Below are 23,994 nucleotides of genomic sequence, written 5' to 3'. Positions count from 1 at the left end.
TGACACTGATTCTCTGACCACAACACTGTTCCACCGTGACAACCAGCAATGACAATGGCAGGACGCGAACACTGCCTGTCTTAGGCACATATCCTTGGCTTCCATCCTCTTTGCTCCCAGCACTAACCATAAGTCTGAAAATCACAACCTAGGACAATGCACCCTGCTACTTCTTCAAGTTTTGAGTCCAACAGAAACAGCCTAGCTAAAAGCTTAGGGTTTACAGACCTACAGCCCAATACCCTGGAAGCCTGGGCAGGACACACACAGCACCTAGATGCTTCTGGTTCTATCATGTTGCATGTGCAGGTGTGTGCACATGCTGTGTGCAGGTATGTGTGTGTGCGGGTGTGTGTGTGTGTGTGTGTGTGAGTGCGTGTGTGTGTGTATGTGTGTGCATGTGTGTGTGTGCGTGTGTATGTGTGAGAGAGAGAGAGAGAAGAGAGAGAGAGAGAGAGAGAGAGAGAGAGAGAAAGAGAGAGAGAGAGAGAGAGAACACTCAAATTACCCAGGGAGGAAAGGCTGCACAGGTGTGGGACCACTGAGGCCACACATGCCGATGCTGCTGATTCCGCTACTGCCCAAGCTGCCAGCGCTCTGCGCCTGCGTGCTGCGGTCCTGGAGGCTCAGGGGGAGGCTCTGAGGCCTGGCATGGTAGTAAGGCATTGAGTGAGCATCTCTTGGTAATGGTTGTGCAAATAATGAAGCGTAGCTAGTTACCTGAAATGAAACGCACCGTAAACACACAGGCAAGAAACTGTAGGGCACCGTGCCCAACCTGCAGGGATGCTGTGCCCTGTCCCCGTGCTAGGGACGCTGTGCCCCTGTCTTCTGCTAGGGACGCTGTGCCCCTGTTCCTGTGCTAGTTCTGCCACTGGATCAGCAAGTCAGCGAAGGTACTGCTGAGCTGACAGGGCCAGCCCCCTGAGCTCCTGCGGTTACACAAGGAGGAACAGGCCCTCCACCCACACTCCTCAGCTCCTTGCCAGCCAAAAGTCTGCGGAGAGTCTCTCATACTAGGCCCTGCAGCAGGGAAGAGCCAGAGGCTCCAGGAAATGCACATGGGAAGGCTTACAGCAGGAAGCCTGCTGCTGTGACAGTGACAAGTGCTCCCAACTACACCAACCCTTCCAGGCTGTTGGTCCTAATTTGAGGGTCCACTCTTTAGCAGCTGCTACATCAGAATAACATAGTTTTGAAACACATCTTCTGGAAACTTCCGTTCAAAAAGAAAAAAATGACTTGACCACCTGGCCTGTAGGCTTTTAGCTTTTCTATTATTTTCTTTCCTATGAAAACATGGTGTGACCAGCCTACAAGACACAGCTAGGGCCCGCTCACCCACCTTGCTGGCTTGCTTGCGAGGATCCTCACTAAGGTTCAGCAAGAGGTAGAGGATTGACCATGTATTTTTCAAAACTCCCTGTTTAAAGTAAAAATAAAATATTACAAGAGCTATTGTCTCAACTTTGTTTTCCCTCTTATACTTATTTCCCAAATAGGCATACACTTTAAAATTCACCTGGTGACATTCACTCTGAGCTCACTTCATCAGTCATAAATGGCACTATACTCATGAAGACTGGAAGTGACTCTGTGACCAACACCCAGGTCCTTAACTCCCTGGAAACAAATCCCAAATTTACCCTGCTTTGAATTAGTAAAACTTAACCAACAACAGTGATGGTTTAAAAAAAAAAAGAAAAAACTATTACCAAAAACATGTGGATAAAGCTGGGTATGGTGGCACACACCTTTAATCCCAGCACTCAGCAGGCAGAGACAAGCAGATAGCTGTGAGTTTGAGGCCAGCCTCATTGACACAATGAGTTTCAGGTCAGTCTGGACTATATAATGTGACTTTGGTCGGGGAAGTGAACTGGTTTTCTAGATTAGTGTCCCATTTGGAGCACAAAAGAAGTCTGTAGAAAAGATAAGCTAAGGATGGAAAGTATTCCACCCCTGTGAGCACCCTGATGTTTCTAATGGAAACAGACATGCAGGCAAATGACACAACTGGAGAGGGTCCCTGGGGAATCTCTAGAAATGTGACCATGATGAGCAGGAACCACAAACAGATCCATGGGCTAGAACTGCAAATACAATGAAAACGTCTGCAGGTGTGGACAAGGCCTGGAGGCCTTTGCTGCAGTCCCCAGACACTTCACTGCACTGCGCTGCACAGGGAAGCGGCTGGGAGAAGACTGCAGCAGCCTGGAACAGAGGCAGGCCTCACAGGGCCAGTGACGGCCAGGCCCTGTCTGCACCACATGACACACTTCCTCTGACTCTGTCTCTGTCTCTGTGTCTGGATTCCATTTCTCAGTCAATAACAGCAGCTGCCATTCGCAAATAACCACAGCACCAAGCACTCTAAGTGCACCACTTCCTGTCATCACCACGATGCCAGAGACCCACTCTTCACCCACAAAGGAAACAAGAGCATGTAGGAAACCCCAGGACTCAAACCTGGCTGCTAGGCGTCACCGGCAGGCAGACATAAGACTGCTGAGAGGAGTCAACATGACAGTGGACAACAAAGCAGGAAAAGCAGGCTGCCTAAAGACATGGATACCCAGAGGCACCAGCAAAAAACAAAAGGAAGGCTCCCTAAACCGCAGAGGACACCAGGCTGTATGTCTCTGAGGGGGCATGTCCCTAAAGAATGTGCCAGTGGAAAAACAGCTGGAAGACCTCTGCCTCTGTAATTAAAGTGAAGGCCAGAATCCCAGCTCTCACTTCAGAAAGGGTGTGAATGGGAAGAAATTGGGGGGGGGAGCCCCCCAAGTGAACTGGTGCATACAAAATCTGACAATGACATGTTGGAAAGCAAGCCATATATATTTTAACTAAAAAACATGCGCAACTGAGCTGACCTTCCCACATCAGCCTCCCCAGTTCTGAGACACAGGAGTGTGTTGCCACACTGGGCTTAAGAGCGGCCTCTTTTAACATAGGGAATAGGTAGTGACAGACAGATAGATAGATAGATGACAGATGATAGATAGATAGATATAGTTGATAGATACAGATAGTTGATAAATGATGGATGGATAGATAGATACAGAGGTGGATAGATAGATGATAGATGATAGATAGATAGATAGATAGATAGATAGATAGATAAATAGATAGATAGAAAGATAGATTAGATGGATGGATGTATACAAGCAAGCATAGGAATAAAAAGTTTCAAACAAACTTTTAGAAAACAACCTTCTTAATTTCAGTCTCACAAGTGCATCTCCATCCAGTGGCCACAGCATCACACAACAGGTTTTGCTGCATCAAACTATCTCCATGATCCTAGCGAGGGCAAGCAGCTCCCTAACTACAGCACATAAACTCCCCTGTCACCTCTGCAGTGCAGAAGTCAGTCACAGATGGAGAAAGACTGAAAACAAGAAAAAGTGCTGCCGCTGTTGGGAACCACCTTGAAAGAGATGGACTGCACACAAGGCTCTCAAGTCTTCCTTCCTAGGCTCCTCTGGGTCCTTAGTCCTCTCTACCGGAAGAAGAAAGCTAAGTAAACTCAATTCCTTGCAACCAGAAATCACAAAATCTCAACTGTGGTGCAAGTATCTTTGTGAAACTGACAAATCTTTATCAAAATATTAGATTAGGAAACTATTCAAGTATCAGTACCCAATCACAAAAGGGTCAGAATTGTTTTCCCTTCTGTTTTTCACTCTAGCAACAAAATGTGTTGCTCATGTAAAACTGCATGAGGCACGGAACTTCTGCTGTGGGGCCAGGTCTGACATCCACCAGTGCACCCACTCTTGGCAATGTCATCAAGACAACTTCAATGCAAGCTGGAGAAGTCCATTTCCTATGCAACAGACAATCGCCAGCCGTCCAACAGGAAGTCCAACTAATACTTCTAACCCTGAACCTTTCAGCTGCAGCTGAAAGCCATTACTGATTGCATAAAGGACAGCAAGCAAGGCCACCACACACTCCCAAGCCACTCTCATTCATGGACTTCCAGAACATACCTGCGAATGAAGTTTTCTGTGGAGCTCTGAAAATAATGTGGCATCTGCTTCTCTCCTTTGTCGGATGACTGAAAATTTTAAAAGGGGATTAAGCCTATTAGTCACACACACCCTGATTCAGTGTTACGAAAGCATTGCATCTGTGCTAATAGACTGAGACCGCTGAAAAGAATACTGAACCCAGAACCCAAAGAACAGGTCAAGGAGACTTAGCAATCATTTGGTCAGCTCACCTTGCCTGTCTGACATGGGTAAAACATGGAGACTCTCAGGCTGGGTTGTCTACAAATACTGATACAGAGTGAGGCAAACTGTTCTCAACTACTAACTGAGAAGAGCTACCAGCAGAGAGGGATGGGGCATTGTCCAGGAAAGCATGAATTCACAGGACCACCAGACATGCAGTTCATCTGACTTAAGCCACACCCTAGCCAGGTGGTGCATGCTTTTAACCCTAGCCCTCAGAAGGCAGAGGCAGGCAGGTCTTAAGTCCAAGGCCAGCCTCAATGACCAGCCAAAGTTACATAGGGGTGATACCTTGTCTCAAAAACGGTCACACTCTAACATTTCTGCTAAGCTGTACACCAGTATTCCATATTGCTTCATTATGAAATAATGACTGTTTCAAAAGAAACATCAATGCATTTATTATGAATCTTATTTTCTTTTCTTTTAAATTATTTATTTATTATGTATACAGTGTTTTACCTGCATATACAATTGCACTCCAGAAGAGGGCACCAGATCTCATTGTAGATGGTTGTGAGCCACTGTGTGGTTGCTGGGAAGTGAACTCAGGACCTTTGGAAGAGCAGCCAGTACTCTTAACCTCTGAGCAATCTCTCCAGCCCTTTTTTCCCCTGCTTTTTCAAGACAGGGTTTCTCTGTGTTAGCCTTGGCTGTCTTAGACTCACTTTGTAGACCAGGCTGGCCTCAAACTCACAGCGATCTGCCTGCCTCTGCTTCCCGAGTGCTGAAATTAAAGGTGTGCGCCACCACGCCCAGCTTATTAATCTTATTTTCAATGTTTTTATTGTTCAGTTATTACTATTACTATGTGACTTCCTTGAACATCTATATTAATGACATAACTAAGGCACTGGCAAGGAGCTCACCAGGAGGCTAGGAAATCAAATTCACAAAGGAAATTACACTTCTAGGACCCAGCAGTAGGGGTCTTGGTGGAACTTAAAATGTAAGCAGTTTGGAGCTCAGAGTTCACATTTATAGGGGAGCTTGAGTTTCAATATTTGGTAACAGGCTGGAAACCCCAGTTATGCCTCTGCTTATGTAACTATTGAGACCAGGAGCCTTGTGGGTGTCTGAAACCTCCACCAGTATCAAAGCCCGTATCTTTCACGCACGAAGCACTTTGATGTTCTTTAACATATCTGATTTACAGGGCTCAGTGTCCTTGTGCTTTGGGGCCACTAAGGAAAATAAGGTGGCCCACCATGGTGGTGCACGCCTATCACCCTAGCTTTTCGGGGTGGGATAGCCAGGTCTGAAGCTGGTCTGGGCTGTGAGAAGCACAGAATAATGATAACACAGCCCTTCCTCTGGGGGCTGAGAAGGCGGTGCCGTGACCAGTGTGACAAGGTGGGCAGCAGCAGCGCACGGGCATGCTGAACTAGGATGACTCCTAGACCGCGCAGGAAGGAGTGGGTGCTACGAGACGTCAACACATTCCCTAAGGCGGTAAGTCATTTACAATCTATACATCGTTTGTTTCTTGGGTGTACTTTCTTGCCACTGTTTTTCAACCATAATTGACCACGAGTAACTTAAAACCAAGAAAGTAAAGCACCTGACAAAGAGGGCCACTGTAAGCTCACGCTGAGCTGAGCCAAGGCTGCCTTTCTAGTTTCCTTAGAACCACACTGCTCAAGTCCTCAACAGGAAAGGCACTAGATCTAACCGTGCTGGGGCCACGGCCTTGGCTGTCCACAGCCAGCAATCCTGGACTGTGTTACAGCTCTGCCAGACAACACCCACATAGATCACTGTGCCGTGCGGCTCCTAACACAGCACAGTAGGACCCTGTGTTTTGCAGACTGACTTCCTAGGAGTGCCATTACCAGCCTGGCAAACAGTTACAAACAAAATCAAAGGCCACTTCATTTGGACAGTTTAAGAGGAGGCCCCAGTAGGAAGCAGCTACTAAGATCCACGGTAGGTTTTTAAGGCCCTCTGAAAGGCCCTGACTGCAGCATGCTCGCACGCCCTTGAAATGTGCTCTCCAAATCAGGACCAGTCAGCTCTCCTACAGAAGGCTGATGACTGCCTGCCACTCAGCGAGCCTAGATGCCACTCCAGAGGCTGAATGGAGTGGCAGAGCCGACCTCACCGAACCCAACTGCTATTACCAAACCACATGCCAAGAATATAGAACCTTCTTCTCCAGGGGCCACCACTCAAAAGAGCCTGAAGTGCCATCTCAGAAGGGAAATGCTCGCACAGCCCTGAATCACAGCAAGTCTGATGCTGACAATGAAGGAAGTGGTGATGCCTCACAGAGCAGGCTTAACTGTTAAGGCTACACATTGGAAACCAGAAAACAAGGGGTGAAGTCAGTCCCCTTATCTTTTGTATACTAAAACTAGATTGCAGTGTTATGACGCATTTAAAACAAACTTCCACTATGTTTTAGTAATGTTAATGCCAAGAAAAAAAATGAACTGTCCTTATTTTTATTAGTACCTATAATTAAAACAAGCTTGAGGCCAGCATAGATTCACATACACGTGTATATATGGGCATAGGTGCAAACAAGCATATAAGGATATACACATGCATACATGCAAACACGCATATCCAGACATACACATGCACACATGTATGGATATATAAATAAACACAGACAGGCATATGTACACACACATATATACTCACATATAGATGACCATACACACATGTGCACATGTATACATGCACAAATACATGTAGATATATAATATGTATATGCACATATACATGTCACATAGAGTCTTTAGGTTTCACAAGTTTCATAATCTAACACATAATAGTCAAGAAAAATACATACGTTCTTTCTTGATTTTTTCAGCAACTAGAAATTCATCTCTTTCAACGGTGGGGGTGAAGTTGCTACCAATGACTCTCACAGCAAACTGGAACTGCTGGGCAACATCAGCTGGAAGGTGAGCAGAGGCTACGAGTTATAACTGGACAGTTTTCATCACCAGGGCACACAACTCAAGACAGCAAACCACTGTCCCCAGTCTTAACTACGAGGGCAGAAAAGCCATATGAAATCAGTGACTTGAGTGAAGAGTTCTATAAAATTTGGGAAAAGACAGCAGAGACACAGAAAAATCCTAAAGAAAAACTAAACTGGACTGGTAGCCATTTCAAAGGGAGTGACTGAAGTCACAGAATGGGCGAGGTGCTTGGAAATACGCTGGTCAAAGGCCTCTGTGCAGCTTCCAGCTCCCAGGAAGACAGAGGCCGAATCTGTGCACATGAGTTACAATGTAGATGTGTCTCTGCTTCCTTTAAAGATACATAAAAACGAGAAGGATGCAGCTTAGCTAAGATAAATGTGCCAGGGCGGAAGTGAAGCTGGAGGGATGCTGGAGAACAGACAGGTGCACAGCACTAACTCAAGGATGAGGATGCCCGCCCGATGTCTGCAAGGCCAGGCATGGGTCAGGAGGTGGAGCTGTCTTTCTTTTCTGTTGCTCTGATAAATTCTCAACCCAAAGCAACTCAAGGGAGAGTAGGTTTATCTGATTCACAATGTTAAGTTACAGTCCATCACTGCAAGGAAATCAATGGGCAGGGACATGAACCAACTGCTCACAGTACATCCAGTGAATAAAGTAATGAATTTAAAATTGTAAGCAAGTTAGCAACAGTGGTGCATGTCTGTAATCCCAGCACTCAGAGAGGCAGAGGCAGGTGGATCGCTGTGAGTTCGAGGCCAGACTGGCCTACAAAGCAAGCCCAGGACAGGCAAGGCTACACAGAGAAACCCTGTCTGGAGGTGGGGCACACACGACAAAGCAAAACTAAAACTGAATGCAGGTGCTCAGTCCCCTTTCTCCATGCTCATACAGCCCAGGCACCTGTCTAGGGAATGGTGACGCCCACAGTAGGCAGGACTTCCCACAAATCAAGAAAATTCCTATGGACATTTCAGCAGGCCAACCTAGACAATCTCTCAGTGGAACAGCCTTTTCAGGTGATTCTAGATTAATCCACCTCTTGCCAACATGGCACACAGACATATCACTTTAAGCCATACCCTTCTACTCTTTGTCCCCAAAGTCTCATGTTACTCTCTGAAGTGGTTTGAATAGAAACGGTCCCCATGGGGTCATATACTTGAATGCTTGGCCATTAGGTAGTGGTGCTAAATGCGAGGGATTAGGAGCGGTGGCCTTGTTGTAGAAGTGTGTCCTTGGGGGTGGGCCTTGAGGTTTCAGAAGCCCAAGCAGGAGGTGGCTCTCACTCTTCCTGCTGCCTGAGGATCCAGATGTAGAGTTCTCAGCCCCTTCTCCCACACCATGTGTACCTGCCCATCACCATATGTCCCAACAGGATAACAAACTAAACCCCTAAAACTGTAAGCAAGCCCCAATTAAATGTTTTCCTTTTTAAGGGTTGCCATGGTCACAGTGTCTCTTCACAGCAATAGAACAGGGACTAAGACAGAAGTTGGTACTAGGAGCAGGGTATTGCTGTGACAGGCCAGGCCATGCTGATGGTTGATGGAATGTGCACTTTGTGACTTCGGACTGGAAAGCAGTTATATGTTTTAAGTGGAGCTTACCAGGCCATCCTAATTGGAACAGGGAAGACAGTGGTGCTGAAAACAAACCAGATTATAACTGCCTGGTTCAAGAGGTTTCCAAAAAGAATATTAGAAGGTGGCCGAAAGACCATCCTTATAATATTTTGTCAAAAATAAATGAATAAATAAATAAATAAATAGTGCCTTGTTTTGCCCTTGTCTGAAAAAAATCTGCCAGAGGGTAAATTGAAGAGTTTCTGATTAATGGCATTGGCAGAGATTTCAAAACAGCCTAGTATTGATTGTTGCATGGTCATTAGTGGCCAGTCAATCTTATGCAGATCTGTAATGAAAAGGAGCAAGCTGAACAAGGGAAAATACCAATTGTACAGTTTGAGGAGAAAAGAGACACCAGGAAGTGTAATGGAGCTAAGGCCAGTGCTCAGTGAGATAAAAAGCTTAAAGGAAAACCCAATGCTAAAGGGAATAAGGGGGAGCGGTGACCTCAGGGCAAGACCCACCCAGTTAAAGAACTAAGGAAAGGCTGAAGCAGTGAACAGAAAACAAAACAAAACAAAAATCCCAGAAAGATGGTGAAAATGTATTTGGACAAGGCAGCAAATTCCAGTCCTGCCAGTTTCAGCCATGTGGCTTAGTATAAAGGGTAGAAGAAAAGGGTTATGGAATCTCCCTCCACAACTGAGGAAAGATGCAGAGGGCAGGCATGCCAGGTGTGTCTGCATGGAGACCCAGCGAGGCCATGCTGTGAAGCTGTGAGGGTGAAGCCAGAGTTAAATGTTTTCTTTAGAACAAATGACATGGGGGCTGGAGAGATGGCTCAGAGGTTAAGAGCACTGACTGCTCTTCCAGAGGTCCTGAGTTCAATTCCCAGCAACCACATGGTGGCACACAACCATTTATAATGTGACTTGATGCTCTCTTCTAGCCTGCAGGTTTACATGTAGGCAGAGCACGGTATACATAATAAATAAAGATCTTTAAAAATGAAAAGAAAGAAATGACACAGACATGGTGTCTCTTTACAACAGAACACTGACTAAGAAGCCCCCATAATGTCAATATAAAATACAGTCCAATTTTAAGTCTACAAAGTCTTGAGATTTTTCAATATTTTGAAAGTTCAAATTTTTTCTATAAAATCAAAAACAATGTATACATTTCTAACATATAATGGCATAGAACAAATGTACAATTTTCAAAATGGAATAATCAAAGCAAAACTCCAAATCCAATATGGCCAAAACCAAACCCCGTAGCTCCATGTATAACACCTGGGGTTTGTAATGAAGCTGGCTGGGTTCCGCAGGCTTCAGGCCGCCCATTCCTTCAACCCTTCAACTTGTGGCACGCACAGCTTCTCTTTCCAACTTAGTCCAGTTCCACTTCCTGCCTGTAGCTCTTCTTGGCACATGTCCCATGATCCTGGCATCCCTAACACTAGCCACTGAGGGCTTGCTTCTCTCTGGGGACCTCAACCCTGCCAGCAGCTCTCCCTCACTCCTTCCTTCTTGTGTCTTTCATACTTTCAAAACCAACAGCACATAAAGGGAGCCATCATCTGGAGGTATAGCCTACACCCATGGACCATAGAAACATCAACTCCTGTGTGCTGCCCTTGAGGAAACACTTTCCTGATGTCCAGTGCAACCACAAGGTGCTGAGCTCTGTATCAGCCAAAGCTGCTTTTCTGTCTGTTCTTCCTTGTTATAAACTTGAAGCTCGAACACACAGCTAACAAATAATTCATTGTTTTTAAATTCAACTTCACTCAAAATCTCACAGAACTGGCAAATGAAGCGAGACCTTAACAAATCTTACAGGCTTGCCCCTGAGCCACCTTGTGACTCAGTCCTTCTCGCAGTGCTCATGACAAGGCTTCCACTGTCCTCATATTCTCTCACTATCCGAGATCCAAAGAGAAAGCCCTGAAACTCTCCTCATGGCACCTGATGGCTTTTCTAGCCCCAAATTCCATTGTTTCCATATTCTTCCCACAAACAGTTCCAAAGACACAAAGCCACACAGTCATGCCCCTGGCCCACCCTAATCTAGATAACACCACAGTCATGCCCCTGGCCCACCCTAACCTACATAGTCCCCACAGTCACACCCACGGGCCACCGTAACATAGAGAATGCCTCATTGAAACTCCCTTCCCAGATAATTCTCTATTGTGTCGAAATGACAGTTAAACCTAACTATCCACAGGGACAAATGTCAAGAAAAAAAAAACATTAAGCTGGGCATGATGGCACACGCCTTTAATCCCAGCACTCGAGAGGCAGAGGCAGGCGGATCGCTGTGAGTTCAAGGCCAGCCTGGTCTACAAAGAGAGTCCAGGACAGAGAAACCTGTCTTGGAAACCAAAAAACCATTAAATACATTAGACACTCTGCAGAAGCCTAGAGAGGTGCAGCAAGGAAAGGAGTGTCATTCTCTCAAGGGATAGGTAAGAAGGGAAGGAGCTGCATATGTGGAGGAAAAGCCAGTCCCCGCCCAGTAACCCTGACAACCACTGATCCCATCCAGGCAAACCTCAAAGGATAAGACATACAGCAAGTCAGCAAAGACTAGTGATCAAAGTCAGAGTCTGGCCTCAGAGGCGCAGGAAGCTGAGAGGAAAGACAGGGGCAGTTCCAGTTCCCAACAGCAGCCAGGTCCTTAATAACCCTTCCCCAGGACTCAGGACCGAGGAAGCTGAGAGAAAAGACAAAGACGGGCGAAGCTCCCAGCAGCAGCAAGGTCTCCGGCAGTTCTTCCATGAAAAAGCCCGGCACCTGCTTTAAGTACCATCAAGGCATACGGAACAAACAGAGATGCATACAGAGGGGAGGGGCGGGGAAGGGGAAGAGGCAGCCTCTGGGCCCGCTAGTCTGCTCAACACAAGAAAACAAGAGGGCCTGTTCCAAATGGAAGGGAGGGCAAGGACTGGAGCTAGAGGTTGTCCTCTGCTCTCCACACACACATGTGCTCTCATTCTCACACACGAATGAACTTGCCTGTGCGCATGCTCACACACACACACACACACACACACACACACAGATTTTTTTAAGTAACTGCAATTAGCCATCATATTTTCTTTAACATTAACAGAATTAAACCAGAAATCAGTGTCAAATCTGAAAAATCACAAACAGCCTCAGTTAAAGCGCCTACTTCTGTGATGAAACACCGTGACCAAAAGCAACTTGGGGAGGAAAGGGTTTATTTGGCTTACATTCTATGTCACCTCTCATCATCAAAGCAAGTCAGGATGGGAAGAAATCTGGAGACAGGAGCTGATGCAGAGGCCATGGAGGAGTGCTGTTTAATGGCTTGCTCCTCATGGCTTGCTCAGGCTGTTTTCTTGTAGAACCCAAGATCACCAGCCCAGGGATGGTCCCATCCACCACTAATCCCACCACTTAATTCACTAATTAAGAAAATGCCCTACAGGCTTGCCTACAGCCCCATCTTAAGGAGACATTTTCTCAATCAAGTCTCCCTCCTCTCATGACTACAACATGTATCAAGCTGACACTGGGCAGCCAGCACACCAAGTATTCAGAGCCAATCTGAATTCCCGAGAAAAGGATCCTCACAGAGGAAGAGGGGCTAGAATACCTGGCTAGTATACACCGCCTTACCCACCTAGGGCCGAAGAAGATGACGTAACTGCTCCATAAGTCTCCTTATCACATCCCCAGACTACAAAAGACAGCAGAGGGTCTGGTAAAAAAAAAACCTGCAAGGCTTGCACTCTTACTAATGCCGGGTCCAGCAGACACTGTGCAGGAAAGCGCTTGTGGAGAGATCGACCTAGAACTTATTGGGAGGTTGATTTCACTGAAGTCAAACCGGCCTGATATGGTAATAAATACCTTCTAGTTTTCATAGACACCTTCTCGGGGTGGGTTAAGGCATTCCCCACGAAAAAGGAAATGGCAAATGTAGTGGCCAAGAAGAAACTTGAAGAAATCCTTCCCCGGTTCGGGATACCTAAGGTAATTGGGTCGGTCAATGGGCCTGCCTTTGTCGCCCAGGTAAGTCAGGGACTGGCCAGACAATTGGGGATAAATTGAAAATTACATTGTGCTTACAAACCCCAGAGCTCAGGAGAGGTAGAAAGGACAAATAAAACTATAAAGGAGACCTTAACAATATAGACCTTAGAGACTGGCGGGGTGATTGGACAGCCCTTCTCTCCCTTGCCTTGTTCCAGGTACGGAACACGCCTGGACCGTTGGGACTGACACCCTTTGATATACTGTTTGGTGCACCACCACCTCTGTTTAAAATCCTAGAGAGTGTGGTGTGTCCCGATAACAGTTTTGTACCTTCCACCCATCTTTTAGCCCATTTAAAGGCTCTCGAGACGATCAGGCGAGAGATTTGGGAACAGCTGAAAGATGCCTACACTGCTAGAGACCCTACAGTTCCTCATCAGTTCGAGATTGGAGACACCGTCTTGGTATGGAGACACGGAGCTGAGAATCTCGAGCCATGGTGAAAACGACCCTACCTGGTACTGTTAATGGCTCCAATTGCCATTAAGGTAGAGGGAATCCCCACCTGGGTCCACGCTTCACATGTGAAAAGGGCTCCTCTTGAGACTAATCAAGATAAATGGATCCTAAAAAAGACTAATAATCCTCTTAAGCTGCGTCTGCGTCACAGAGGCAACCCTAAGTCAGGACAATAACCCTCATGCTCCGATACAACAGACTTGGGAGGTGATCAAAAAAAGGGGAACAAAAACAGGCTAGATAAAAGACAGAGGGACAGAAAAGCTCAACAAGGCTGGTTTGAATCCTGGCTCACCTGGTCCCCCTGGATGACTATCCTATTTTCTGCTTTAGCTGGGCCAGTGTTGATTTGCTTGATTTTAATTTGTGGCACGTGTGTGGTAAATAGGTTACTTATTCTTATTTGAGATAAAATTAGTGCTGTTCAACTGATGGTACTAAGATAACAGTACCGATCAATAAGAGACCCCGACAGGGCAGAGTATAAATCTTTTAGTATAAAATAAAATAATACTCAAAAATTAGAACAGATATACTAAGATTAGAATTATCAAGTAAAAGAAGAGGGGAATGAAATGGAAAATTTTAATTAGCATTAAAGCAACCAGAACAGCAGCGCTCTCTAACTCATAAGTGCAGGTCGACAGGTGTGCTAGCCCAAGGTCCCAGATGATAAGTCACAAAGAATGTGGAGATAGGAGAAAAAGGCCTACTGAGTGTTTCAGGGACCAGCTGGCCATAAAAGATAGGTAGAATACACAAGAACAATTTCCTGAGAGAAACAGGTACCGGACATGGTCGAGTGAGTAATGAGCCAAGACCCCTCATCCGATTTTATGGTGTCTGTTTAATCCCCCCCTTGAGGCCCGCACACAATGGTCCAGGTTTGAGTTTAACCAGATGTGTCGTTAGCTCAGATAAACATCTACCCTCAGGTTCCAAGAAAGACAGGAACCAAGGACTGTACCCATGTGATTAAGTCTGAGCTTACCCCAGATCTGCCTATGCAATTTGCTGATGTTCAAATATTTGAAACAACCAATCGTGTATGGCCGCGCCAAAACTTCCCGCTCCCCCCGACCCTTGCCCATATAAACCCCTAACCCCTGGGCTTCTGGGTCGACCCCTCTGTCTCCTGCGTGAGATCCATGTCGACCCGGAGCTCCGCCAATAAACTGCCTCATGTGTTTACAGCAAGACGGTTGTTTGTGTGTCTTTGGGTGCACGCCATCCCGAGGCTTGAGTGAGGGTCTCCCTTCGGGGATCTTTCACTACCACAGCAAAGTGGGCCGAAATGCTTTGAGGTCTGGCTTCTTAGAAGCACTATTCGCTACTTGAACTCTCTGGGGGAAAAAACCTAGCATCGTTCAACCCTGAACTCATCACCAGAGGCAGAAATGACAGCAGAGTGCGAAGCATGCAGAAGCAGAGCTGCAGTGTGCGGTGCAGTCTGGACAAAAAAGCAAAAGCAAAGCCCTGCTACAGCAGCTCAGGCTGGGGGCCCCCCGGGCAGGGACATCCCACGTGGGCGCCGAATCCCTTTCCTTCCGCGGGGGCCAGGGATAACAACTACCCCGCCAGCCAGTGTCATGGCGCTCAGCGTCCACAGCTCGCAGCCCCGCCACACGTACCTTCGCTCCGACCCAGGATCCGGCAGCACAGTTTCTGCAGCAGAACTTGGGGCGAGTTCTGATCCAGGGTTTCCATTACTGCGCCCGGACTGCGCGCCACAGCCTCCCCTTGCCCCAGGATCCCACGCCCAGAGTACGACGCCGCCATATTCACGGAAGCGGCAAATGTGCCTGCCTCCCTTTATGCACTGCCTCCCGCGCGAGGCGCGCATGCGCCCCCACCTAGGCGCCGGTCTTCACAGATTCAAGAGCATTATCAGACAACCACCAGACCATTGGACGACCAATGCCCGGATGACCCACTTACCAGAGCTTGTTGCTGACAGAGCGGGTGACCTTCGCTCCGCCCGCCATCCTTAACCCTTCCACCTTGCTACCCGAAGCTGGCGAGACCCCAGTACATCATTGTGAAGAGATACTGGCTGAAGAAACAGGGACTCGGTCAGACCTCACTGACTGGCCATGGCCTGGGGTAATAACTTGGTTCACCGACGGAAGTAGCTTTGTGGTAGCAGGTAAGCGGTGAGCTGGGGCAGCGGTAGTGGATAAAAAGTCTGTCATCCGGGCCAGCAGTTTACCAGAAGGGACGTCGGCCCAAAAAGCTGAACTTATTGCTTTGACCCAAGCACTAAGACTGGCAGAGGGAAAGGTTATCAATATCTACACTGATAGCCGGTATGCTTTCGCAACAGCTCATGTCCACGGAGCAATTTATAGACAACATGGGATGCTGACTTCAGCTGACAAAGACATTAAAAAAAACTCTTAGTTTGTTAGAGGCTGTCCATTTGCACCACAAGGTGGCGATCATCCATTGCCAAGGACATCAAAAAGAGACTGGCCCCATAGAAAGGGGGAACCAAATGGCTGACCAGATGATAAAGAGGCGGCACAAGGACCGATGATTCTAAGAGCTAAGGTTATGCCCCAACATGCTGAGGGGATTCCCGAGAAAAGGATCCTCACAGAGGAAGAGGGGCTAGAATACCTGGCTAGTATACACCGCCTTACCCACCTATGGCCGAAGAAGATGACGTAACTGCTCCATAAGTCTCCTTATCACATCCCCAGACTACAAAAGACAGCAGAGGGTCTGGTAAAAAAAAAAAACCTGCAAGGCTTGCACTCTTACTAATGCCGGGTCCAGCAGACACTGTGCAGGAAAGCGCTTGTGGAGAGATCGACCTAGAACTTATTGGGAGGTTGATTTCACTGAAGTCAAACCGGCCTGATATGGTAATAAATACCTTCTAGTTTTCATAGACACCTTCTCGGGGTGGGTTAAGGCATTCCCCACGAAAAAGGAAATGGCAAATGTAGTGGCCAAGAAGAAACTTGAAGAAATCCTTCCCCGGTTCGGGATACCTAAGGTAATTGGGTCGGTCAATGGGCCTGCCTTTGTCGCCCAGGTAAGTCAGGGACTGGCCAGACAATTGGGGATAAATTGAAAATTACATTGTGCTTACAAACCCCAGAGCTCAGGAGAGGTAGAAAGGACAAATAAAACTATAAAGGAGACCTTAACAATATAGACCTTAGAGACTGGCGGGGTGATTGGACAGCCCTTCTCTCCCTTGCCTTGTTCCAGGTACGGAACACGCCTGGACCGTTGGGACTGACACCCTTTGATATACTGTTTGGTGCACCACCACCTCTGTTTAAAATCCTAGAGAGTGTGGTGTGTCCCGATAACAGTTTTGTACCTTCCACCCATCTTTTAGCCCATTTAAAGGCTCTCGAGACGATCAGGCGAGAGATTTGGGAACAGCTGAAAGATGCCTACACTGCTAGAGACCCTACAGTTCCTCATCAGTTCGAGATTGGAGACACCGTCTTGGTATTGAGACACGGAGCTGAGAATCTCGAGCCATGGTGAAAACGACCCTACCTGGTACTGTTAATGGCTCCAACTGCCATTAAGGTAGAGGGAATCCCCACCTGGGTCCATGCTTCACATGTGAAAAAAGCTCGTCTTGAGACTAATCAAGATAAATGTATCCTAAAAAAGACTAATAATCCTCTAAAGCTGTGTCTGCATCACAGATGCAACCCTAAGTCAGGACAATAACCCTCATGCTCCGATACAACAGACTTGGGAGGTGATCAAAAAAAAGGGAACAAAAACAGGCTAGATAAAAGACAGAGGGACAGAAAGGACTGTACCCATGTGATTAAGTCTGAGCTTACCCCAGATCTGCCTATGCAATTTGCTGATGTTCAAATATTTGAAACAACCAATCGTGTATGGCCGCGCCAAAACTTCCCGCTCCCCCTGACCCTTGCCCATATAAACCCCTAACCCCTGGGCTTCTGGGTCGACCCCTCTGTCTCCTGCGTGAGATCCATGTCGACCCGGAGCTCCGCCAATAAACTGCCTCATGTGTTTACAGCAAGACGGTTGTCTGTGTGTCTTTGGGTGCACGCCATCCCGAGGCTTGAGTGAGGGTCTCCCTTCGGGGATCTTTCACTACCACAGCAAAGTGGGCCGAAATGCTTTGAGGTCTGGCTTCTTAGAAGCACTATTCGCTACTTGAACTCTCTGGGGGAAAAAACCTAGCATCGTTCAACCCTGGACTCATCACCAGAGGCAGAAATGACAGCAGAGTGCGAAGCATGCAGAAGCAGAGCTGCAGTGTGCGGTGCATTCTGGACAAGGAAGCAAAAGCAAAGCCCTGCTACAGCAGCTCAGGCCGGGGCTCACAAAACACATTTATGCTCACAATATCAAAGGTAAGACAGATAGAAACACACACACACACACACACACACATGCACACACACACACACAGAACAAGAGATATACATATGTCTAATCCAATATACAGAAACACAGAACACACAAACACATGCGCTTATAAATACAAATAGAAACATACACAAAAGAGAAACAAATGTATACATGAGCATGTAAACACAGACAATTTATGCTCACTTCTACAAACAGACAGATAGTCAGATGGACAGAAACACACAGACACAAACACACACACACGTGCGCATACATATCTGTACACACACACATAAATACAGATATACAGAGAGATACAAAGAAACACACTTAGAAATACAAATACAGTGAGAAACATATAACCAAACAAATTAGTGTGTGTGTGTGTGTGTGTGTGTGTGTGTGTGTGTGTGTGTGGTGTGTAATAAACTGATTCACATAACTACTTCTGTGCAATTATACTAAGACTTTGAGGAAGGTGAACAAAGACTACATTTGGGGAGAATCAATTGAGAAAACAATCCCCTGAACTTATTACCTCAAATTTCAGAATTAATGAACATTCATCTCCTTATCAAGGAGACCATAATGAGAAAAGACTAATTATTTCTTCATTACAAGAAAAAGTAGGATCACATTCAGTTGCTCTGTTACAGAATCACTGATTTTCACTGATAAATGGTGTCTTTCATTCCAATACCTTTGTGTTTGAAGATCTGTACAAATTTCTAGATTTATTGTGTCAGCATAAAAACATTTAGAAACCAAGGTTTTGGGGAAACATTTCCTAGTTCACTCAGTTAATCATCTGAGAGACTCTTAAAATACTATGACATTGATAAGATCATGTATAATCCAATAGAAGAAACACTGCCTTCGAACAGATATGACCAAGTTTTTTCTCATTGTCAAATGGCTGATTTTCTACCTGTTGTAGAAGCACCTCATGAAAGACATGGGCCAAAACATATGCAGCATTGTATATGTCATAACTGCTATCACTGAAGACCATGTCAAAGTCTGTGCCATTAGCCATTCCAATGAGGCATTGGATGAGCAGTTCTTCATTGTCTTACAGTTAGATGCTGAGGCTTCGCAGTTAAAGTTCATCCACTTCAGTCTTGCCAGATATTTATCTGAGTATTTGAGAGGGTTCAATGTCTGGACAAAATTTTTAAAACCTGAAATCTTACCATGGTGCTGTGCAAAAGCAAGGGTCCCATGGAATGTGTCAAGTGTGAGATCTCTCTTACTTGTAGGAACATCCCACTGTGAGGTAGTGACCCATGTTCTTCATATACCTAGAGATTCCCACATTCTAAAGGCCACAGCAAGAGTACTGTCTGTGTCACCATCATGATGTCATGATTTGGTTGTAATATACTTCAGCTCTTGACATGTATACCTCCATGTTCAGTGTGATCATGTTCACAAAGGCAAAGCAGACTGTATCCTTTTCCATTTCTCTTTTCAAATCTGAGAGAAATTGTGTACCCTGTTCATTGTCAGAGATGGCCAGCTCTACCCAGTTGCAGTTTAAATAAAGTAAGAAGGCGACAAGGGCCATGGGGAGAGATGTATCCTCATGGGCCATCTGATAAATATAGGGAAATTGTACATGGTCATTCTGGAGAGGATGGAAAGGCCCATAAGTAAAATGAAGATCCTAGAACACAGGGAGCGGCATGAGGTAGCATGTACTTTTAAGAACTTGTGAACACATTTAATCTGTAAAAATCTCTAGAAATTCCCCTTAACTATTACTTCTCCTATTATCCCTATTTCATATAAAGAAATTCCAGATCCCCATCAAGTATCTGAATAATATCATTGAACTACAGAGATTGACATAAGGCCAGTAAGACCAGTCTCCTCTTTACACCCTTTTTTTTTGCATCTTATCAAAGCCACCAATGGAGACACAAATTAATTAAATTTTAACCCAACAAACTCTCACCTGCTGAGGTTCATGGCTGTACATGAATGTGTGGTATAGTACAGATGCTTCCCAGTTTTGTCCTGTAAGAAAAACTGTACAAGTGACTACTTGGGCACAGTCATAATTAGGAGAAAACAAATGAGTTGGTTAAGAAACATGAATGAGAGCTTTTAATTCTGAAACACTTATAAAATGTGGTACTGGAAATACTATAGATATATTTGGTAGAATATCATGGTTTCTGTTTATTTCATCCAAGGAAAAAGCCAAAACCATAGGAAACTGGCTTTCAGCTGGTGTTCTGTAAGATGGTACAATATTTACTATGTACGGAAGTATACACATAATCATTTGAAATCAATACAATGACTATCATGTACTTGAAGATATTGTCTTTATCCCTATGTTTGGAATAATTATCCCATGGAATAAAGTTTGCAAAGATAAAAGTATGGAATTTTGCAACACCTATATAATTTCATGTGAGTTCATTTACACAAAACATTCATATTCCATGGAAAGCATTTCCATCGGTGGTTATTGAATACTTACTTAGAAGGTAAAGACAAGGCCACAGGTTTTGACCAAGCTATAAACCTGATTATGTATTCATTTATTAATTACATAGAAATATGAAAATTACACATGATGTTTGAGCCTCTGAGTTTCTGGTATTTCCATATGAAATTAACTGAACTGACTAAGATAGTGAAAGAATGACTGGTGAATGCATGGGAGTGTTTCTGGAGCAACATTTGGTACCAAGGTTAAATCCATTATAATTATTTGGAGATATATATATCATATTCTCTCCTATCCATCTTCATATTGTTGTTTTGCTTTTTAGATTATATTTGAGGCAGAGCATCTTTTTTCTGGTTTATTTTCCAATAAATGCACATGCAGGAGATGCATATTTAAATAGATGCATGTCTGATTTTGGAAATCAATATGTTACCTTATCAGAAAACTGGTAAAAGATTAACCTCCAGACATAGGTGTACCATACCTGGACATCTATCCTAGGACACTTGCTCAATTATGTTCATAACAGCCTCATTCATAATAGCTAGAGTCCAGAAAACATTGATGTCACTCAAACAAACAATGGAGAATAAACAATGAAATACTACTCAGATATAAAAACAAAGAAAATCATAATTTTTTCATACAAGTAGACTAGAAAACATCTGCTGAGTGTGATAACCTAGACTAACAAAAATGCACATGGATATGATTACTTAGCCATATAGTACAGGATAAGAATACTAGAATTTACTTAGCCAAAGAAAATGAGTAAAAAGGAGGAACCCAGAGAGGATGCTTTATTCTCCCTCAGAAAGGGAAATATAATAGATAGCAGAAGAAGTTAAAGATACAGAACAAGGTAGGAGAGAAAGTTCAGATAGAAATGAGGGTGGATACCAGACCTGGGGAGAGCTGATGCAGCAGGTCAGAGGGCCTGAACAGTAAGAATTAAGGCATGTGTGGATATATCTCTCTGACAAGAAGGATAAATAAGACAGTTCTGGGATGATATGGTGGTGACTGAGATGAGAAGACACCCTCTAACTAGACAGAACTCCTAACGGAGGAAGGGGAATACCAACCAACCAACAAGAACTATGACTCGAAATTTACCTTTCCTACAAGATATGCAGGGATAAAAATAAAGCAGAGATTAGGGAATGTCCAAGCAATGCCTGGCCCAAACTGAGACTCAGAACACAGGAGAGAGACAACCTCTGACACTACTATTGATATTCTGCTGTGTTTCAGACACCAGTGAATCAAAACAGATGCTAAGAATCAAAACCAAATATTAGACAAATGTTCAGATTCTTGTAGAAAAGTAGGAGGAAGTATAGAAGGATGAACAACTAACATAAACTACACAAGAAATCAACAGTCAATTTATCAGGGCACAGAGGGAGTTGTGGAGACTCAATCACCTACCAAGGATCCTCTAAGGCTGGACCTAGGACTCCTACACAGATGTAGGTGATGCGTAATTCAGGCTTAGTGTGGGTCCCCTAGTAAGGGGAGCTTAGATTGTCTCTAACATGGACTCTGTTGCCTGTTTTCTTTACTCTCTTTCCCTTGGTAGGGATTCATTTTCAGGCCACATGGGAAGAGTACACACTCAACCTTGATGTGATTGTTGAGTTGAAATGATTTGGTGGGGGAATCCCCTCCTTTGAATAACAGAGAATGCAGATGGAATAGATGGAGAGAGAATGAGGCAAGGAATAGAGGAGGGAGGGGGCAATGATCAGTAAGTAAAATACATAAACAAATATATTACATAAAAAAATGTTGTATGCCTCTATGTGTCTGGATGTATGGACATAAGCAATGCTCTTTTATGACATGGACAAAAAAAATAAATTGAGGTTTTTATTCTATTTATGGGAAAAATCATTCCTGTCTCTTGCTAGTTATTTCCTATCACCTGAATAATAAGCATCAAATATAATCCTTCACTCGGAATGATTCACTCATATTTAAATATAATTAGATTTTCATTTAGAAATTGTACATTTGAGTTATTTTTGTCTATACAAATAGCTCCTTTTAGAATACCTTTATTACAGCACAGAAAAAATGCCATTGGAAACTTCAGTTAAACACATTAGAAAGGTGATACTTGAACTTGTGTGACAGAAGCAGTAACTCTTGCATACTAAACATAAACAACGTCAATTACTTGAGCTACCAGAGTGGTCTAGTAGTCTAAAGTGCTTTCTGTGCTTGGAAACAACAGTCAGAAATCCAGAAAGCAAAAAATATGTAGAGTAGCCACATGGTAAAATATGCAATTATAGTTAGTAAGATTACTAAAAGAGACATGTAAGTAGTAACTGTGATAAAAGTGTAGGAAAAGAAACAGCTTAGACATAAAAAGAAGTCACATATTTCTTAAAGAACTGCAGAGATGGGCTACTAGGAAACTTCTCTATTTCTGTTCTCAAGCACTGTCAACTATAAATGCCACAAATGTAACTCAGTCAGCTCACAAGTGAAGATGGAGTCACCACTATTAGTGATAATGTTTCTTCCCAAACATAAAATTTACAATTTAAGCATTCTTTCTTTGTGCTAAAACGTATTTTGGCCACACTTCCAGTTGTACTATCGGAGCACTAGCATCTTCCTGAGAATAAGGAACATCTGGAAATTGGAGTGAGATTTATTTCTGCCAATATTACATGTTTGCAAAATACAATGTAAAGAGTAAAGCATACAGGAAATCTTTCTGATTATTTTAACAAAAATGGCAAAAATTAAGTTGGAATATAAGATTTTTTATTTCTCTTTATGAGAACAGGAATCACTCCTCTCTCTTCCTAGTCATTTCACATCATCTGAACAACAAACATGTGGTCTTTGGTTCCATAAGATAAGTGGGCTGAGCAACCAAAAGTGAGCAAGCCAATCAATAAACAGCATTCCTCATGGCTCCTGCCTCTAGCTCCTGCTCTGGTTGAGTTCCTGCCCTAACTTCATTCTATAATGAACAGTGATGAAGAAATATAGCTAAATATGCCAGATATTTTTATATCCACTTTAGACCTGCTAGAGTCATCTCAGAGGAGGAAACATCAATTAAGAAAAGGCCTCCCTAAGACTGGGTTGTAGGCAAGCCTGTAAGGTATTTTCTCAAATAGTGATTGATAGGGATTGGCCCAGCCCGTTGTTGGCGGGGCCATTCCTGGACTGGTAGTCCTGAATCCTGTAAGGAAACATGCCAAGAAAACCATTATGAGATATACAGTAAATAGAAGCCCTCTGTGGCCTCTGTATCACCCTCTGCCTCCACTTGTGGGCCTTCTTTGAGATCCCTGTCCTGATTTTTTTTTCAGTGATGGACTACAATGTAAAAATATAAGCTTAATAAAAGTTTTTCTCTCCATCTTGTTTTTGGTCATGGTGTTTCATCACAAAAATAGTAACAATAGTTTTTAAAAAGCAATATATATTTTTTTTCTCCCAATTTGCTCTTGGTCATGGTATTTCACTATTTTGTTTAGTTTTTTAAAATCTGTTTGTGTGTGTTTCAATTGCAGTCTTGGTGTTTTCTTTTACTCTTTTTGTTTTGTGTTTAGAAACAAAAGCTCACTAACTCTTTATAGCATTGACAGTTCTATAACTTACTATGTAGACAAAGCTGGCCTAGAACTGAAAGAGATCTGCCCATTTATGCCTTCTGAGTACTGAAAATGAAAGTGTGGTCTACCGTTCTAAGCTAAATGTTCACTCTTTTCTCTCTTTCTTCTTTCTTTCTTTCTTTCTTTCTTTCTTTCTTTCTTTCTTTCCTGAAAACAGTGTTTCCCAGGATAGCCCTGGTTGGTGTTATATTCTCTAAGTATACCAGGCTGGCCTTGAACTCACAGATCATCTGCTTCCTGATGCTGT

The 23,994-nt window shown here is 44.2% G+C and overlaps 1 protein-coding gene and 2 long non-coding RNA genes across 3 annotated transcripts in view; 1 reads left to right on the top strand and 2 right to left on the bottom strand.

Moving 5' to 3' along the window:
• LOC311591743 (gamma-tubulin complex component 3-like) overlaps nt 1-15,463 on the bottom strand; it is a 54,645-nt gene extending 39,182 nt beyond the window's left edge. The window contains exons 1-5 of the mRNA XM_084803401.1: nt 14,912-15,463; nt 7,042-7,149; nt 3,999-4,066; nt 1,346-1,423; nt 509-720 (exon numbers count right to left, since the gene is read on the bottom strand). Coding sequence (XP_084659527.1) covers nt 509-720; nt 1,346-1,423; nt 3,999-4,066; nt 7,042-7,149; nt 14,912-15,059 — 614 coding nt within the window. The 5' untranslated portion in view covers nt 15,060-15,463. The remainder of the gene's footprint in view (nt 1-508; nt 721-1,345; nt 1,424-3,998; nt 4,067-7,041; nt 7,150-14,911) is intronic.
• Nucleotides 1-23,994, top strand: part of LOC311591745 — a 153,985-nt gene that overhangs the window by 90,658 nt on the left and 39,333 nt on the right. The gene's annotated exons all lie outside the window — the stretch shown is intronic.
• LOC311591746 overlaps nt 1-23,994 on the bottom strand; it is a 167,087-nt gene that overhangs the window by 113,529 nt on the left and 29,564 nt on the right. The gene's annotated exons all lie outside the window — the stretch shown is intronic.

The sequence above is a fragment of the Acomys minous genome (assembly GCF_964271855.1).
Source record: "Acomys minous genome assembly, contig: scaffold_24, whole genome shotgun sequence".
NCBI lineage: Eukaryota > Metazoa > Chordata > Mammalia > Rodentia > Muridae > Acomys > Acomys minous.
The sequence above is the reverse complement of the archived record's forward strand: the minus strand, read 5'-3'. Positions and strand labels throughout refer to the sequence as shown.